Consider the following 21,043-nt stretch of genomic DNA (forward strand, 5'->3'; position numbering starts at 1 on the left):
TGGAGTAGGCGGAGCTGCAGGAGTGCAGAGCAGGCAGAGCTGCAGGAGTGCAGAGCAGGCGGAGCTTCAGGAGTGCAGAGCAGGCTGAGCTGCAAGGTGCAGAGCAGGCGGAACTGCAAAGGTGCAGAGCAGGCGGAGCTGCAAGGGTGCAGAGCAGGCAGAGCTGCAGGAGTGCAGGGCAGGTGGAGCTGCAAGGGTGCAGACAGGCAGAGCTGCAATGGTGCTGAGCAGGCGGAGCTGCAATGGTGCAGAGCAGGTGAAGCTGCAAGGGTGCAGAGCAGGTGGAGCTGCAAGGGTGCAGAGCAGGCAGAGCTGCAAGGGTGCAGAGCAGGCAGAGCAGCAAGGGTGCAGAGCACGGACAGGGAGGACACAGGGAAAGACACAGCAGGGAAAGAAGCCAAAGACAAGGAGGCAGGGGTAGGACAGAGTTCAGACAAGGTACAGGGACAAAGACTCAAGGACCAGGATATTCTGCCTCCTGACGGGCGGACGGAGATACTAGGCAAGACAAGGTCAGGAGCTATAGCACAGAGAACAAGATATTCTGCCTCCTGGAGGGCAGAGAGAGAAGTACTAGGCAAGGTACAGAGATAAGCAATAAGAGCCTTCAGAGAAGGCAAGACACAGGACAGGGCCTGGCTTACTCAGCAGCAAGAAACTAACTGAGTTTAGACATTGCACAGGCAATGTTCCAGTGGGTGGGGCAGCCCTAAATAGTAGAGGGCTCTAGATAATTGGTCAGGGACACATTAGCCAGGTGCACCCTGACTCCATAAGAAGCAGAGAGTTCAGGTGCCACCCCCCTATACACACAGCCAGGTAACATGCAGAGAGAAAGCAGGAGACAAGAGGCATAGCGCATGGAGCTGGCAGCAGACAGAAATCACAGCATGACCTAGAATCACAGAATCATAGACCTGGAGCAGTGAGTAAGTTGGTGTGCGGGAGATGGTAGGCCATGCAGTGATGCCAGCAGGGTAGTTACAGATAGTGCTGGTATTTGAAAAAAGAATGTTTTTGCATACAAATAAAAATGGTTTGTTCTTTTGCCAAACATAAAGGTATATTTCTGAGAAACATCTTGATTTCTCCTACTACATGAAATCAGAGAACATGCAGTATAAAACAATTTAGATAAAATGTATGCTAGATTGGCCCACATCAGTAACATCACAGCCTTACCTGCAACTGGACCCTAGTGTACAGCAAAACTGGACTAATTTACCCCAAGACTTTCTGGTACAGCACACTAAGGCTCTCTTTCATGCTACATATAGTGCATACAGAGACACAGCGTTACCCAAACAATGTTCCCTGGATCCCTATGGTTCTTTAGAACTAAGAGGATCCCCAAAAAATAGCTATGAGATGTCTCACTTTTGTAAGAGATGACAAGCGTGATAAATCAGACTAAACATCAAGCAAACTTTTTTAGAATCTAATAATTTTTATTGAAAAACTCCAAATATGAAGTTTACATTATTCAAATAACATAAAAGACATAATAATTCCATAGTATAAAACATAAACCAAGTATTTCAACTTCAATTACCCAACCCAACCTAATCCCAAATCCAAACCATTCCAGAGAGGACCATTTTTATTTTCATTGCAGTTCTAGAATAACGGAGTATAAAATTCATAAAAGGGGGAGAAGAAGGAAAAAAGAGGACTAACAATTATTGTAAATATTCTATCTCTCCCTGTAGTATCCAACCAAGAAATTTGCTAATAGAGTTCCATTTATGATAAACTCCTCTTTCCACAAGCAAAGATATAATGCTAGGAAAGAATTATTAAATGCTTTATATTTTCCTTATTTTCCATAAAGAGAAACTGTCAATAAGATGAACCTCCTCCACCAAGCCCTCTATATGTTCATGCAGATCTTTAAAATGTAAATCCTTCAACACCTTTATATCTTCTATCTGTTGCTGCATCATTGAGTATTTAGTGTTTTCATTCATATGCTAATGAGGTGTTAAGTGCTCCTGGCATAACACAGCACTTCCTGAGTCTCTGCCTCCAAAAGTTGATTTCCCACTGGGCATCAGTATATTTAACTTTGATTGATTGCTCACTGTCTGTGACACATCAGGTGCAAGACAATTAAATTAGTCAGTGAGCTATCAATCAAGCTAGAGAGGCTTGTGCTTGGCAGGGAAACAACTTGGGAAGACATAGAATAGTAAGGTCACCTGGAGAGCACTTACCCGTAACGCCTCATTTGAATTAAATTATTTTACTGAAACATTCCCTTTAAGGTAGGAATGAGAGTAAGGGTTCCCCAAGTGTATTATATAAGAGGTTCTCCTATATAATAAAACAATAATAAAACTTCCTTAAATGCTTCTTTGAGGAAATCTTCCTATCCGCTCCAGATTTCCAGTTGTACTTTATATTATAACTAGCCATCTTTTTGGTCTTCCTGTAGAAGAACGCCAGTAAACATGTCTTCTTCATGGTAGATCATATTTTAATGGAATTTAAACTAAATTATCATAGTGCTTCTAATATAAGCTGATCTCTTTACACCCGGGGTTACTGTTGATCTTGACTGAATTTCTGTCCACTATTCTGTATCTAAAGGTTTATCAACACTGCAAGCTGTGCTGGATTCTGCAGCTGAGAAGAAATGGCAAGTGACAGCAATCAACGTAGGCAACATTAATAATGACAGGAAAGATGAGACGTACCGATCCCTCTTCCAGGATCTGGAATTAAAAAAGGAAAGACGGGTCATTCTTGACTGTGAGAGGGACAAAGTAAACGACATTGTGGATCAGGTCTGCCATGAATTTGATACATTTTTTATTATAAATTTGGATATATTTCTAAGTTATCTTGATTAATTATTGAATATGTATAATAATCTGAAATCCTAATAACTGTACTGTATATTGATATAATTCTATGTTATATGATTTAAGCAGTCTGTATTGGAGAGAAGAGGGGGCCGCACAAGTAGATTTACAGATACTGGATAACTTTATACAATATAGTAATTTTTATATGTGACTTAGCAGTCTCTCTTACCATTGTGTAGCAATTGTTAATGGGAAAAACAATCACATTATAATGACTGGAAGACTCACGTGTTATTTTGTGTCTTGGTCTTAGGTAATCACCATTGGTAAACATGTTAAAGGATATCATTATATCATAGCAAATCTGGTAAGTGATATTAGTTTTCCAAAGAAAATAAGAAAAATATTACTTTTGTTGACAATGCAAAAAAACTCCCGTAAATCGTAACTGAAATTTGCGGCAGCTCATAGCGCGTACCTTTTAATATTTCTGGCGCACGTACTACTTGGGTTCAAAAGTGGCCGATGAAACATCAGTCTTGATAAATTCCTCATTATGCCATTAAGAGGTAAATTCTACTAATAAACCCCATAACATGGAGGCAGTGAACATGTTTAACAAGTAGTATTATATGTTCAGTTTTTTCATTAACCATTTATGACAAGGCCATAAAGGGCTGTTACAACTTGAAAAAAAAATAAAATAAATAAATATATATATATATATATATATTGCTTTCCATATTAGAGCAGCATTGACATTTTGATTTCTTAACTGACATAGTCGGCCTAATTTGTGAGATAAATTATAAAAATGTTTGTTGTAGTTTCGAGGTGCATTATTTTGCGTAACAGAAATAAAGAAAAAAAAAATTGTTTTACTGGTGATATTTCACCAGTACACCAAAGATGTGTAAGCCACAGTCAAAATGAAATAACAATTATGTTCAAGGAGTACTAAAAATAAATTACCACTGAGAAGCAATAATGTGTGGATCACTCATGAAAAAGGGCTGGTCTTGGACCTTTTTGACTGGTTTTAACTATTAAGCGTCAGCTGCAGTAAACCCAGTTGCATATAACTCAATGCATTGCTTTGGACTACAACTGTAGCTAAATAGTTAAAATCAATCAGTGCAAAAAGTCGCAGTGTTGTCCAATCATAATTTAAACAGACATCAAACAGACAGTTTGTAGTACTAATTGTAGAAAGTAATTCACAATGTATGTTTAAAATACTTATACCATATTATATAAGCCGTAAAACCACTGCAAACATTAAAGAAACATTTTGATATTCTATCTCTCAATGTTAAAATTAACCTTAAAATTATAGAACGTTCATGTCTTTGTCAGTGGGCAAACTTACAAAATCAGCTAGGGATCAAACAATTATTTCCTTCACTGTAAATTGCGCTTTTATTCTATAAACTACTGACATGTCTTCAAATTTCCAAGCACTAAATTTTGTATTTATTTTCAGAAAATGAGAAATGGTCAAAAGAACAAAAAAATGCTAAGAAAACAAGTTCATAATCATTTAGAAACAACAATACTAATGTTTTAACTCAGGAAGAGTTCAGAAATCAATATTTTGTGGAATAACAATGATTTTTATTCACAGCTTTCAGGCATCTCGGCATACTTTCCACCAGTCTTTCACATTGCTTTTTGGTGACCTTATGCCACTCCTGGTACAAAAATTTAGGCAGTTCTTCTTTGTTTGATAGCTTGTGACTATCCATCTTCCTCTTGACTACATTCCAGAGGTTTTCAATGGGGTTCAGGTCTGGAGATTGGGCTGTCCATGACAGGGATTTGATGTGGTGGTCCTTCAGTCACACATTGATTGACCTAGCTGTGTGGCGCTTTTTCCTGCTGGAAAAACCAGTCCCCAGAGTTGGGGAACATTGCCTGAGGAGAAGGAATCAACTGTTTTTCCAGGATAACCTTGTATGCGGCTTGATTCATGTGTCCTTCGCAAAGCACAACCTGCCCAATTCCAGCCTTGCTGAAGCATCCCCAGTTCATCACTGATCCTCCACCAAATTTCACAGTGGGTGCAAGACACTGTGGCTTGTACACCTCTCTAGGTCTCCATCTAACCATTAGACGACCAGGTGTTGGGCAAAGCTGAAAGTTAGACTCATCAGAGAAGATTACCTTACTCCTGTCCTCTATGGTCCAGTCCTTATGGTAAACTTCAGACTGGCACTCCTTTGCTTCTCATTAATGAAAAGCTTTTTTCTAGCTTTACATGACTTGAGCCCTACCTCTAGGAGCCTGTTACGAACTGTTCTTGCCAAGCACTTCACCCAAGCTGCCATTTGCCATTCCTTTTGTAGGTCACTTGATGTTATTCTGCTGAGTGACATTCAAATAAGATGAAGGTCATCCCGGTCAGTGGAGAGTCGTTTTCGCCCTCTGTCGGTCTGTAGCTTTGTTTTGTCCAATGTCTGCTGCTTGACCTTGTTGTAATGTGTGGCCACCTTAGAAATTTTAAGGATGGAGGCAACATGATGCTCACTGTATCCCTCTGCTAGTAAAGCCAGAATTTGGTCCTTTTCCTCACTCAAGACTTTTCTTTTCAACTCCTTTGGCATGGATAAAAGTTATTTTTTCATTCCTATCACTTTTGGGATATTACTAGCACTTGTTTTGCCATCCTATTGCAAGAGAATTGTGAACACCACAGCAGGGTTTTTATACTTTCCTTCGTTAAATATGATTTGGTTCAGGTGATCACCTAATCAGAAGCACATTAAGTAGAATGGAGGTGTACTCTGGTTGGAATTCAACTGACACTAGAATGGAATGGCTGTCAGACATGGAGAGAAGCTGATTTTTATAAAACTTGTGCAGTGCTGTATATATACTTATTATAATCCTTAAATCAAGCTATGAATCTAGTGTGGGGATGCACATCCCCATTGACGCTAGTCATGAGGGTTAACATATGGTGCAAAGAATATCCATTATAATATCCAATATAAAAACATCTTTTATTAAAATAACAAATAAAAAACATAGAACAATAAAAATGCAAGGTTGACTGCACAAGGAGTAAGCTAGGTAGGTGCTGAATAGTAACCTCATTGATATCAGCAAAAGTGTTGTTTTTAAAACACAGTATGGTGAATCAAGCAGCCAGAGAAGGAATACACATAATCCCTGCTAGTAGGAAATCCTGGAACCACAAGAGCTAAAATTAGGAAAAGTCCAAAGAGTAGTTGTACTTACAATAAAATGTGTATATATATATATATATATATTTATTTACTTATTGTAAGTACAACTATGCTTTGGACTTTTCCTAATATTATATATATATATATATATATATACTGTATATATATATAATATATATACACACATTTATAGGCATTTTGGGCTTAGTAAAGCTAAGTCCAGGAAGAACATGATAATGACAATATAAAATATAGATCGGTCATGTCCGGAGCTCCGACACGCTCCCTGAGTAAGCGGGGTGAAACGTGTGTTGGGGCTCCAGACATCACCAGTTAGGCTTCATTTATGCAGATGTGCACAATCTGTTATCCATCACCTGCTCTGTAGTTTTATTCATTAGGACTATAGAAGCTATGTATAGCTATGGATTATTCTTTACCTCAGCACTTTCTTTATGTCAACTGGACTTATAGCTTTGCACTCTGATTTTTCTCTTGTACTAAACAGCATAAATTCCCTACATTTTATGTTGTCATTATCATGTTCTTCCTGGACTATAATAATTTAGCGTAGTATTCTACATTTAGCTTTGCTAGGCCCTTATGCCTTTATACACACATATACTGTATACGCTTATTGTTTGTACTATCATCAGTATTTCCATGATTTGGAGTTTTCCTAATATTAGTTCTTGTGGTTACAGAATTTACTAGTTGCATGGATTACTTGTATTCCTTCTCCACTGGCTGCTTTTTGATTCTTGACATTTTTTTAAATTATATTGATTCACCATACTGTATTGTAAAAATTACCCTTTTGCTGATATTGATGAGGTTACTATGAAGCACCTACCTAGTGTAATCCTTGTGCAGATTTTTTATTGTTCTATGTTTCTTTATTTTTTATTAACAAAAAGTGTTTTTATATTGAGTGGATAGTCATTGCACTATATGTTAACCCTCCTGACCAGCATTAACGGGGATTTTCTGCTTCTCATATCGTAGTGGGTGAATCACAACCCTGAATTCATAAGCTGATTTAAGGATTATAAGTATATATATTTATATATTTGTGTATATAAATGTATGTGTATGTTATTTTTTGTGCATTGGTCTGCCACTTACTGGTATATCCTATTTTCTAGCAATTTAGCTATCTAACTGATTTTGATTAGAAAGTTAATGGCTGAAGAGATTATCTAGCATTGTAATCTAGCTACTAATTAGCTTATTTGCATATTTCCTGTTCAGTTTTAAATGTAAGCAAAGTATATTTCACATACAACACCTGCTACCTAAACAGTTATTCACGGTAATTATCAATCATGACCAATCAAATTAAAACCAACTTAATATTAACCATGATCAGAGGACCCTGTCATTTGATTTATCATTCGCTAATTTTGTAAATTACCCATAAACCACATATGCTATTATAAATAGTGTTGGGCCCTTTGTGTCATTGAAAGGTTGGATTGAAGTAGTTCTCCAAATTCACCGTGCACACAACACTGTATGTTATACCAGAGATGTCACACATAACACTGTATGTTATACCAGAGATGAAGACATACAGTATTTGATGTAGACCCCATAAGTATAATACGAAGTCGGTAGTTTCCTGAAATTAATTACTTGAACCAGGAGAATTTATCCATTTTTTGGGCCAAAAAGTTGACATAGTTATCAGACAGATCAATCCCTGTCATGTCTGCGGCGGTGGCTGCCGCCGTTCCAGCAGTGGCGGGGCCTGCCGCCGCCGGTACTCACCCGTCCTCACCTCGCCGTGCTGTGCCCGCCTCCTCCTCGCTCCCATCCCCCCGGTGCCTGGGGGCCATGTGCGCTCGCTCTAGGGCACGGGTGCGCACTTTGCAGGTTCCTTAACCCTGCAGTGCCCGCCCAGAGCTCTGTCCGCCAATCAGACCGCTGCATGTGCTATATCAGGCGTCTCTAAGATGGTGGAGACGCCTGATTATCGTGTGCTTTACCTTGCGGTATTCTGGCCAAGTTGTAGGGGCTCTCCCTACAACTTTCTCTCAATCCCTGTACTCAGTTCTGTACGCCTTGCCTTAGTCCTGTACTCCAGGCCTCAGCCCTGTACTCCGTGCCTCAGTCCTGCACTCCGTGCCTCAGTCCTGTACTCCGTTCTCAGTGCTCAGTCCTGTCCTCCATCCTGTACTTCCTACTCCATCCTGTACTCCGTTCTCAGTGCTCAGTCCTGTGCTCCGTCCTGTACTTCCTACTCCGTCCTGTACTCCGTTCTCAGTCCTGTACCCTTCACTCAGTCCTATACTCCGCCCCCGTGTGCCTGGCCCGTCTTGTATCTCTGGTTCATCTTGTGCTCCGGTTCCGCCAGCCCCTCTCTGGTCCTTTGAGCCGCCCCTCTTGGTTCTAGCAGTCGCGGTATCTGTCTTCCCAGGGTCTGCCCCTGTATAGGGGTCAGCACCACCTGACGCGCTCACCCCCGGCAGCTCCAGTGCCGCGATCCAGAGGGTCCACTCTCGGACGTTACCTTCCTGGTCATCACAATCCCATAAATAAGGAATACGTATGTACATGAGAGACAGATTTGCTCTGCTGCTGTTTCCTTTACAATAATTATGCTTATATTTCACTGCATATGTTTTTTTTTTGCATCTATGAGTTTAAAAAATTGTTTTTGTCGTTCCTCCTTTACTTTCACTCCCATTTCTAATTAGAATACGCTCCTGCTGTGTCTGACCAACGTAAAGGTCATTCCTTTGTAGATGTTCTTGTAATGGCAGCCTAAAGGCCCCTCTTTTTATACATAAAGTATAACTTCACTGAAATACTGATTTAATTAAAAAAAGTAACCCATTAGTGGCCACCAATATATCTTTTTAATGAACCTGAGTTAAGAGAGTACTATCCCCCAATGGGTGAAAATGCAACAGCTTTCAGCTGTACACTATAGCTGACACCCTGCTGCATCAGCCACGATCCATGTTGTCTCAGAATATGGCCATGTAACCCCCTAGTGGCCACTAATATGTATTTTTACTGCCCTGAGATATAAGAGAATAGCACCCGCGATGGGTGAAAATGCTGACATTCGGCTGCATCAGCGACGATTGGTGGTGACAACGGCATCTAGATGGTTAAAAGATCATGATTGCTCCCTCTTTAACCCAATCGGCACCCTGTAATCGTGATTGTTTGGTCCTGATGGTTGCAATCCAAGACCAAGTAATGGCCCCCCTAGGGTTTGCCATCTTTAATGGTCTGTTCAGATGTTAGCAACATTTTAGTGGGAAAAATAAAATTTGTGATTCCGCTTTGCTTTTATTCCTAAAAAAGCACCTGAAGCGTAAATAAACTACCTGACAGTAATTTTTAATATGTTCTGTTTTTAAAATGGTCTCACTTTTTGGGTTTTCTAATATATAGGACCCCCAGAGTCACTTCAAAGCTGAATAAGTTCCTAAAAAAATAAGTTTTTCCAATTTCCATGAAAAAATGAAAACTTGCTGCTAAATTTTTATACCTTCTAACATCCTAACAAAATAAAAGGACTTTTGAGGAATGGTAATGATGTAAGGTAGACATAAGGTAATATTCTTTATTAACTATACAGTATGTGTGGTCTGACTATCTGAAATAAAGGTATAAACATTCAACGTTTGAAAATTGCAATTTTTTTTGCATTTTTTTTAAATGTCTGATTTTTTTCATAAATAAATGCAAAACATTCTTACCTAAATTTACTACTAAGATAAAATACAATATGTCACTAAGAACAATCTCAGAATTACGGTACTGGGATATGTTGAAACTCTCCAGAGTTATTACCATAAAGTGACGCTTCAGATTTGGAACAATTTGGCCTGGTCACAAAGATAAAAACAAACCAAAAAGAAAACAATTTCATCAAGTTTAACTTACTATCCTATCGTGCTGAACTGGAGAAGGAGAATAAAATAAAGTAGTTGTCAATTGTTTTATGTAAGGAAAAAAAAAATTCTCCTGCCCATAAATATGGTAATCAGCATATATCCCTAGATCAAAATCCCATCTACAGTAGATATGAAAGATAGATTGATTTCTGAGCTTCTCGTCAAAGCTTTGAAATTTCAAGGATTGACTTGAATATTTGTAATACCTCTGCATATAAAAGTTATGTTACGATATAGAAAGCAAGACATTTTTATATCTACAGTGAAATAAGCCATATTTTGGGAATCATTCAGCACAAATAAAGCAAGAAACAGAAATCATAACATCTAGTAAAAATGCGTTGGGGCACATACTTATAAATAACATATTTATAAGCAACACATGACCTAATCACGCTGGGACTCCCATGAATCAAGAAGTTGTTGGTCCCTTGTCTTCCATTTGAACAAAGCAGTGGTTCTGTTTTCATAATATATAGGAGGAAACCACTATGGTTAAACAGGGCTGTAAGGGTCGCAATAAGTGACAAAAAAAGCACTTAGAGAATTAAAGCAAGTAGGTAGTGATGAGGCATTAAATAAATACAGAAAATTAAATAAATTCTGTAAAAAAGCAAATCAAAACAGCAAAGATTGAGACAGAGAGACTCATTGCCAGAGAAAGTAAAAATAATCCCAAAATATTCTTTAACTACATGAATAGTAAGAAGCTAAAAAATGATAATGTTGGCCCCCTTAAAAATAGTCTGGGTGAAATGGTGGAGGAGGATGAGGAAAAAGCCAATATGCTAAATGACTTTTTTTCAACAGCATTTACACAAGAAAATCCCATGACGGATAACATGGTCAGTGATAAAAGTTCTCCATTAAATGGGACCTGCTTAATCCAGCAGGAAGTACGGCGGCGTCTAAAAATCACTAAAATTGACAAATCCCTGGGCCCGGATGGGATACACCCCCGAGTACTGCAGGAATTATGTACAGTCATAAATAGACCATTATTTTTAATCCTTAAAGATTCCATAATAACAGGGTCTGTACCACAGGACTGTTGTATATCTTTGCACCGTGTTAGCCAGTAGATAGAAAAATATTCAGAATTGAGAGTCCTCAGTGGTTGATACCTTTTATTTGCTTTCAAGACCTGGTGGGGGCATCACAACACATTAGGAGACCCCAATCAGAGGACTATAAAACATCCGGACTCCTTATCTATGTACTGGTCCAATATTTATGTTTCTCTCTCTCCCATACTGATAGTTCTGCTTCACGTCAGTTGTCTTATGCATTGCATTTTTTCTGTGTTGTACTGTGCATAAATATGTGACTCTTCAGATTTTGTGTTAGTCTAGCCTGAAGAAGAGACCTGAGTAGTCTCGAAAGCTTGCAATGTGTTAACATCTTTTCAGTTAGCCATTAAAAGGAATCAACCACTGAGGACTCTCAATCTAATATATAAAGCTCAAAGTGTGTATGTATGTGAGTATGTATGTATGTGTGTGTGTATGTGTGTATGTTGTGAGGCGAAATTTTAACCCCGCACGTTCCAATTCACCAAACAATTTTGCCCCTATCTATATACTGGGGGGAAAAGTGTGTGCGTGTCAAGCCCCGCCCCTCATTATGATGTCACAATGCCCCTATTTGCATACTGGGGAAGCAGTATGTGTGCGTCAAGCCCCGCCCCTCTTTATGATGTCACAATGGTTGCCATGGCGACGGTGATGTCATCATAGTTTGCAAGCCCCGCCGCCGCTCATTATGATGTCATAATGGTTGACTATGGAATGGAGGATGTGTGATGAGTATATGGGCACCGGACTATGGGATGGAGGATATGTATGACAGGTATATGGGCACGGGACTATGGGTTGGAGGATATGTATGATGGGTATATGGGCATGGGACTATGGGATGGCGGATGTGTATATGGGCACGGGACTATGGGATGGAGGATGTGTGATGGGTATATGGGCACTGGACTATGAGATGGAGGATATGTATGATGGGTATATGGGCACGGGACTATGGGATGGAGGATGTGTGATGTGTATATGGGCATGGGACTATGAGATGGCGGATATGTATGATGGGCATATGGGCATGGGACTATGGGATGGAGGATATGTATGATGGGCATATGGGCATGGGACTATGGGATGGAGGATATGTATGACGGGTATATGGGCACGGGACTATGGGATGGCGGATATGTATATGGGCACGGGACTATGGGATGGAGGATGTGTGATGTGTATATGGGCATGGGACTATGAGATGGCGGATATGTATGATGGGCATATGGGCATGGGACTATGGGATGGAGGATATGTATGATGGGCATATGGGCATGGGACTATGGGATGGAGGATATGTATGACGGGTATATGGGCACGGGACTATGGGATGGCGGATATGTATATGGGCACGGGACTATGGGATGGAGGATGTGTGATGTGTATATGGGCATGGGACTATGAGATGGCGGATATGTATGATGGGCATATGGGCATGGGACTATGAGATGAAGGATGTGTGATGGGTATATGGGCACTCGACTATGGGATGGCGAATATGTATGATGGGTATATGGGCATGGGACTATGAGATGAGAATATGTATGATGGGTATATGGGCATGGGACTATGGGATCGTGGATATGTATGATGGGTATATGGGCACGGGACTATGGGATGGAGGATAATTATAATTTTCTATAACTAACCACAGTTAGTTACTATGCCCGGGCAGCGCCGGGCTCTTCAGCTAGTTCTGAATATTTTTCTACCACAGGACTGGCGTATAGCAAATGTGGTGCCAATATTCAAAAAGGGGACAAAAACTTAACTTGGAAATTATAGGCCAGTGAGCTTAACCTCAACTGTGGGTAAAATCCTGGAGGGTTTTCTAAGAGATACTATACTGGAGTATCTGAAGAAAAATAACCTCATGACCCAATATCAACATGGGTTTACAAAGGACCATTCCTGTCAGACTAATCTGATAAGCTTTTATGAAGAGGTACAGTTGTGGCCAAAAGTATTGACACCCCTGCAATTTTGTCAGATAATACTCAGTTTCTTCCTGAAAATGATTGCAAACACAAATTATTTGGTATTATTATCTTCATTTAATTTGTCTTAAATGAAAAAACACAAAAAGAATTGTCCTAAAGCCAAATTGGATATAATTCCACACCAAACATAAAAAAGAGGGTGGACAAAAGTATTGGCACTGGTCGAAAAATCATGTGATGCTTCTCTAATTTGTGTAATTAACAGCACCTGTAACTTACCTGTGGCACCTAACAGGTGTTGGCAATAACTAAATCACACTTGCAGCCAGTTGACATGGATTAAAGTTGACTCAACCTCTGTCCTGTGTCCTTGTGTGTACCACATTGAGCATGGAGAAAAGAAAGAAGACCAAAGAACTGTCTGAGGACTTGAGAAACCAAATTGTGAGGAAGCATGAGCAATCTCAAGGCTACAAGTCCATCTCCAAAGACCTGAATGTTCCTGTGTCTACCGTGCGCATTGTCATCCAGAAGTTTAAAGCCCATGGCACTGTGGCTAACCTCCCTAGATGTGGACAGAAAAGAAAAATTGACAAGAGATTTCAACGCAAGATTGTGCGGATGTTGGATAAAGAACCTCGACTAACATCCAAACAAGTTCAAGCTGCCCTGCAGTCCGAGGGTACAACAGTGTCAACCCGTACTATCCGTCGGCGTCTGAATGAAAAGGGACTGTATGATAGGAGACCCAGGAAGACCCCACTTCTTACCCCGAGACATAAAAAAGCCAGGCTGGAGTTTGCCAAAACTTACCTGAAAAAGCCTAAAACGTTTTGGAAGAATGTTCTCTGGTCAGATGAGACAAAAGTAGAGCTTTTTCGGCAAAGGCATCAACATAGAGTTTACAGGAGAGAAAAAAAGAGGCATTCAAAGAAAAAAACACGGTCGTTACAGTCAAACATGGCGGAAGTTTCCTGATGTTTTGGGGTTGCTTTGCTGCCTCTGGCACTGGACTGCTTGACCGTGTGCATGGCATTATGAAGTCTGAAGACTACCAACAAATTTTGCAGCATAATGTAGGGCCCAGTGTGAGAAAGCTGGGTCTCCCTCAGAGGTCAGGTGTCTTCTAGCAGGACAATGACCCAAAACACACTTCAAAAAGCACTTGAAAATGGTTTGAGAGAAAGCACTGGAGACTTCTAAGGTGGCCAGCAATGAGTCCAGACCTGAATCCCATAGAACACCTGTGGAGAGATCTAAAAATGGCAGTTTGGAGAAGGCACACTTCTAATATCAGGGACTTGGAGCAGTTTGCCAAAGATGAATGGTCTAAAATTCCAGCAGAGCATTGTAAGAAACTCATTGATGGTTACCGGAAGCGGTTGGTCGCAGTTATTTTGGCTAAAGGTTGTGCAACCAAGTATTAGGCTGAGGGTGCCAATACTTTTGTCTGGCCCATTTTTGGAGTTTTGTGTGAAATGATCAATGTTTTGCTTTTTGCTTCATTCTCTTTTGTGTTTTTTCATTTAAGACAAATTAAATGAAGATAATAATACCAAAGAATTTGTGATTGCATTCATTTTCAGGAAGAAACTAAGTATTTGACAAAATTGCAGGGGTGTCAATACTTTTGGCCACAACTGTAAGTTACGGACTGGACCAAGGAAATGCAGTGGACATGGTGTACATGGACTTTTCAAAAGCTTTTGATACGGTGCCACACAAAAGGTTGATACATAAAATGAGAACAATGGGGATAGGGAAAAATATGTGTAAGTGGGTTAAGAGCTGGCTCGGGGATAGGAAACAAAGGGTGGTTACTAATGGAGCACACTCGGACTGGGTCACGGTTAGCAGTGGGGTACCACAGGGGTCAGTATTGGGCCCGCCTCTTTTTAACATATTTATTAGTGACCTTGTAGGGGGCATAGAGAGTAGAATTTCAATATTTGCAGATGACACTAAACCCTGCAGGGTAATCAATACAGAGGAGGTCAATTTTATATTACAGGAGGATTTATGTAAACTAGAAGCTTGGGCTGATAAAAGGCAAATGAGCTTTAATGGGGATAAATGTAAGGTCATGCACTTGGGTAGAACAAACAAGATGTATAATTATGTGCTTAATTGTAAAACACTGGGCAAAACTGTCACTGAAAATGACCTGGGTGTATGGGTGGACGACAAGCTCACATTTAGTGGCCAGTGTCAGGCAGCTGCTACAAAGGCAAATAAAATAATGGGATGCATTAAAAGAGGAATAGATGCTCATGAGGAGAACATAATTTTACCTCTATATAAGTCACTAGTGGGACCACATTTAGAATACTGCGTACAGTTCTGGTCTCCGGTGTATAAGAAAGACATAGCTGAACTGGAGCGGGTGCAGAGAAGAGCAACCAAGGTTATTAGGGAACTGGGGGGGTTTGCAATACCAAGACAGATTATTACACTTGGGGTTATTTAGTTTGGAAAATCGAAGGCTTAGGGGTGATCTTATTACAATGTATAAATATATGCGGGGACAGTACAAATACCTTTCTAATGATCTTTTTACACTTAGACCTGTGACGAGGACAAGGGGGAATCCTCTCCGTCTGGAGGAAAGAAGGTTTAAGTATACTCACAGACGCGGATTCTTTACTGTAAGAGCAGTGAGACTATGGATCTCTCTGCCATATGATGTTGTAATGAGTAATTCCCTACTATAATTTGAGAAGGGTATATACACTAGTTTCCTTAATATTGCGTTGATCCAGGGAGCTAGTCTGATTGCCGTATGTGGCGTCGGGAAGGATTTTTTTTCCCCAATGTGAAGCTTACTGTTTGCCACATGGGTTTTTTTTTGCCTTCCTCTGGATCAACATGTTAGGGCATGTTAGGATAGGATATGGGTTGAACTAGATGGACTTAAAGTCTTCCTTCAAGCTTAATAACTATGTTACTATGTAAAATCCCATCTACAGTAGATATGAAAGATTGATTTCTGAGCTTCTCGTCAAAGCTTTGAAATTTCAAGGATTGACTTGAATATTTGTAATACCTCTGCATATAAAAGTTATTTTACGATATTTATATCTACAGTGAAATAAGCTATATTTTGTGAATCATTCAGCACAGATAAAGCAAGAAACAGAAATCATAACATCTAGTAAAAATGCATGGGGGCACATACTTATAAATAACATATTTATAAGCAACACTTGACCTATGCACGCTGGGACTCCCATGAATCAAGAAGTTGTTGGTCCCTTGTCTTCCATTTGAACAAAGCAGTGTTTCTGTTTTCGTAATCTATAGGACTGATCGAGATAGATCTCGGTCTCTTAGACTTTTTAATTATAATTAGACGTTGCAATGCATGCGCAATGTTTACATATTCAAAAAGGCCCTCTTTTCCTGAAAGGTAAAAATGTAAGTGGTGGGTGTTAGGCGTTGAGTTCCCACCACTGCACAATGGGAATCTCAAGCCATGTCCTCTGCGGTCTCCCATTCGTCGGTTCCAGCATCTTGCTCCGGCTAATGTTATGCGTCTCTTTGCTGCTACCGCCCCAGGTTCAGCTATAGAATCCAGCATTAATCAGCGGCGAGCAGATGCTCCTGGGACTAAGTCCTACTTTTCCTCATCTGAACTTGCCCAGGAGATGACCGCTCATTGGTGGTCAGAGGTCACATGCTCAGGTCCTCAAGCAGCTCGGATTGGGCCATCAGGAAGGTCCCGGAATGCTGCGGTTATAAAAGGATCGCACGGCCGTGCGCTAGTATTGACAGTGTGGAGTGGGTGTGGTATGCCCGTATAAATGTCTCTGGTGACTGACTCATTAAGAAACCCCTACCCTTGGTACGCATGTGTTGTTCAGCTTCGCCAGGTAGTGCCTTGGCTGATGATAATGTAGTTAGGAGGTAGATTCAGGGCCTAGCTTCAGCGCCAAGTAGTGGCTTTGCCTGGACACCACTACGCACTTGGTCTGCAGTCCACAGTAGCCAGCGTCTATTAGTGACGTTCACTTCTGCGATTCCGTGCGCTTAGTGGGTCTAGAGAGATCTTACCCTGCCTCCTTGGGCAGAGTCTTGTGACTGTACACTAGCGCAGACTCAGCTGTGCCCTGTGACAGTTAACAGGGTACAGCATTTGTGTTACACGGTACCGTGACTCTGTACGGGGTGGAATTTAACCCACGTGTGTCCAGTGTGATACCGCCATTTAGTGTCCGCCATTTCCGAGCAGTAGTTAACATCTCTGCACGGTGGACCCCGGGCTGCGAACGCACCTTATTACCATTTCTTTATTATTTGATGCGTTCCGCCAGCCCTAACAGTGGGACCCTTATTAATCTGACATTTGTTACTGAAATTGGGAAAGGGTGTAGATTCTGATCTCAGGAGAGATTCCCTCTTAAATTGGAATAAAAGCTGTAATATCCGTAACTGACTGATTCACCTTCTCCTATTATAAATCATTTTGTTCCACTAAACTAACTATATATTGATCTTTTGTCACATTTTAGACCTATTTTTCTCTTATATTTACATTTTTTTTAAAGCACAATATTATCTACAGAAACTGAATGTGCTATATTAATATCTTTGGCTTGAAGGAATCTCCATTTATTAAAATGATTTGTCTCCAGAAGCTTTCGGGAGGACCTTTCACCAAGTTTTTCATTCTGAACTGGACACACAATGTAATAATAGTGGCTGCAGAGCTGAATAAAGCTGTTTTTTTTGTACCTGATGAGCTAACTTTTGTTAAGTGTTATCAGATAGCAATTTATGCAGGGAGAAATAGCACACACTACCAGTGAAAGCAATTTAATAACACCCACTTGGTCTTAACAAAAGTTAACTAATTAGGTGCCAAATATTTTGAATGCTAATATCTCCACAACGAAGAGACAAAAATAAAAAAAACAATACAAAAACGTTTTATTCCGCTCTGCAGCCCCTATTACATCTGGTGTTAAAGGTCCTTTAACAGAGTAAATGTATAATCGCTAAATTTTCTTCACACAGGGTTTCACAGATGGGGATTTATCAAAAATACAGTTTGGAGGAGCCAATGTTTCTGGATTTCAGATTGTTGACTATGATGACCCTGCAGTTTCCAAATTCATTCAGCGTTGGTCAACATTAGAAGAAAAGGAATATCCTGGTGCACATACGTCTACAATTAAGGTATAAATAAAGTGTAAATTAGTTGATCGGAAATATCTTATTAATAGCAAATTATATGGTGATATGGATATTATAAAAAAATCTATATTTTCTTGTTTCATAAATTGCAAAGCAAACTGCAAGAAATACGTGTGTAAGGCCGGTTTCACATTAGCGCTTTTTCAGCGCACGCACGGCCGGGGGTAGCTCCGCCCCCGAGCCGGCTCTCTGCCCGGCGTGCCCGCCCCTTGCTTGTAGCGCCGCCTACTAGAGGACAGCGGCGCCTGCGATCGGCGCACCCTATCTTTAGCATAGGGTGCGCAGATCGTGCGCAGGCCGTGCGCTAGTTGCGCTTTGACCTGCGCTGCGCACTTTTGACGGTGCGCCGTGCGCGCCAAAATCCGAAAAGTTGTCTCGAAAGCTTGCTTTGTAACATCATTCACTATTATTTTTTAGCCATTAAAAGGTATCACACCCACAAGATTCCTATTTTGTTTCTCTCACTGAGAGCACTTTATATATTTTTATCAGCCATATGGCATGTTTACCTAAAGGCGACGTGTATTTGGTCAGTATTTTACCTCAGAATTTGTAAGTGAAAACCAGGAGTGGAACAATCAGAGGAAAAGTATAATAGAAACACGTCACCACTTCTGTATTTATCACCCACTCCTGGTTTGGGCTTACAAAAACTGAGGTAAGAAACTTACCAAATACTCAGCGTGTGGACATGGCCTCACATGTTTTTCTGTACCAAAAACCTGAGTCGTGGAAAACAAATTGCTACGTACTATTGTTGTGTTTTTACAAGTATTTCTTGGGGATTTTTTACCTGCATTTGTCATTAACCCCTTCCTGACATGAGACGTACTATCCCGTCCATGGGACCCGGGCCCCTATGCCCATGCACGGGATAGTACGTCTAGCGCGATCAGCGGCGCCCACGTGGTGAGCGCCGCTGATCGCGGCCGGGTGTCAGCTGATTATCACAGCTGACACCCGGCACAATGTGTCAGGGGCGGTCACGGACCGCCCCCGACACGTTAACCCCTTGCACACCGCGATCAAACATGATCGCGGTGTACCGGGGGTTAAAGGGAAGCATCGGCAGGGAGGGGGCTCACTCCGTGCTTCCCTGAGCCCCCCACGGCAGCGCAATGTGCAGCGCTGCTGCGGGGGACTCCTTTCCTCCAGGCCCCCGGATCCAAGATGGCGACGGGGGCCTTCGGGGGCCTGAGGAAGCTGACTTCCTCAGTGCCTGCAAAGCGCAGGCATGAGGAAGCCTTCTGCAGTGCCTGTGTCAGATCGCTGATCTGTCACAGTGATCTGTGATGTGACAGATCAGCGATCTGTCACAGGACAGTGATGTCCCACCTGGGACTATTTAATAAAGTAAAAAAAAAAATAAAAAAAAGTGTTAAAATAATTAAAAAAAAATCGCCAAATAAATTAGAAAAAAAAAAAAAAATATTACCCCAATAAATCCATTTTTTGGAAATAATAAAAAAAAAACCAATAAAAGTACACATATTAGGTATCGCCGCGTCCGTAATGACCCGCCCTATAAAACTGTCCCATTAGTTAACCCCTTTAGCGAACCCCTAAAAAATAAAAATAAAAAACGAAGCAAAAAATAATGATTTATTATCATACCGCCAAACAAAAAGTGTAATAACGCGCGATCAAAAAGACGCATATAAATATCCATGGTACCGCTGAAAACATCATCTTGTCCTGCAAAAAACGAGCCACCACACAGCATCATCAGCAAAAAAATAAAAAAGTTATAGCTCACAGAATAAAGCGATGCAAAAATAATTATTTTTTATATAAAATAGTTTTCATTGCATAAAACCGACAAAAACATAAAAAAATGACATAAATGAGGTATCGCTGTAACCGTACTGACCCGAAGAATAAAACCGCTTTATCAATTTTACCGCACGCGGAACGGTGTAAACGCACCCCCCCAAAAGAAATTCATGAAACGCTGGTTTTTGTTCATTCTGTGTCCCAAAAATAGGAATAAAAAGCGATCAAAAAATGTCACGTGCCCGAAAATGGTACCAATAAAAACGTCAACTCGTCCCGCAAAAAATAAGACCTCACATGACTCAGTGCGTCAAAATACGGAAAAATTATAGCTCTCAATATGTGGTGATGCAAAAACTATTTTTACAATAAAAAGCGTCTTTTAGCGTGCGACAGCTGCCAAATATAAAAACCACCATAAATAGTAAATCAAACCCCCCGTCATCACCCCCTTAGTTAGGGAAAAATAATAAAATTTAAAAAAAAAGTATTTATCTCCATTTTCCCGTTAGGGCTAGGGTTAGGGCTAGGGTTAGGGCTAGGGTTAGGGTTAGGGCTAGGGTTAGGGCTAGGGTTAGGGCTAGGGTTAGGGTTAGGGCTAGGGCTAGGGCTAGGGTTAGGGCTCAGATTAGGGTTAGGGGTGTGTTGGGGTTAGGGTTGGAGTTATAATTGGGGGGTTTCCACTGTTTGGGCACATCAGGGGCTCTCCAAATGCAACATGGCGTCTGATCTCAATTCCAGCCAATTCTGAGTTGAAAAAGTCAAATGTTGCTCCTTCCCTTCCAAGCTCTGCCATGCGCCCAAACAGTGTTTTACCCCACATGTAGGGTATCAACCTACTCAGGACAAATTGCAAAACAATTTTTGGGGTCCAATTTCTCCTGTTACCCTTAGGAAAATAAAAAATTGGGGGCAAAAATATCATTTTTGTGGAAAAAAATGATTTTTTTATTTTCACGTCCGAGTGTTATAAACTTCTGTGAAGCACTTGGGGGTTCAAAGTGCTCACCACACATCTAGATAAGTTCCGTGGGGGGTCTGGTGTCCAAAATGGGGTCACTTGTGGGGAGTTTCAATAGTTTAGGTACATCAGGGGCTCTCCAAACGCACATGACACCCGCAGACCATTCCATCAAAGTCTGCATTCCAAAA

At 40.7% G+C, this 21,043-nt stretch overlaps 1 protein-coding gene across 6 annotated transcripts in view; it reads left to right on the top strand.

Moving 5' to 3' along the window:
* GRIA2 (glutamate ionotropic receptor AMPA type subunit 2) overlaps positions 1–21,043 on the top strand; it is a 341,569-nt gene that overhangs the window by 168,151 nt on the left and 152,375 nt on the right. For all 6 annotated transcript variants that reach the window (XR_012232424.1, XM_073576524.1, XM_073576517.1 and 3 more), the window contains exons 4-6: positions 2,590–2,786; positions 3,121–3,174; positions 17,939–18,100. Coding sequence is in view for 5 of the 6 variants with exons in the window: in XM_073576524.1 (XP_073432625.1) it covers positions 2,590–2,786; positions 3,121–3,174; positions 17,939–18,100 (413 nt within the window). In the remaining variant the exon portion in view is untranslated. The remainder of the gene's footprint in view (positions 1–2,589; positions 2,787–3,120; positions 3,175–17,938; positions 18,101–21,043) is intronic.

Source organism: Dendrobates tinctorius, unplaced genomic scaffold, assembly GCF_039654945.1.
Source record: "Dendrobates tinctorius isolate UK_male_01 unplaced genomic scaffold, ASM3965494v1 ptg000008l, whole genome shotgun sequence".
Lineage (NCBI taxonomy): Eukaryota > Metazoa > Chordata > Amphibia > Anura > Dendrobatidae > Dendrobates > Dendrobates tinctorius.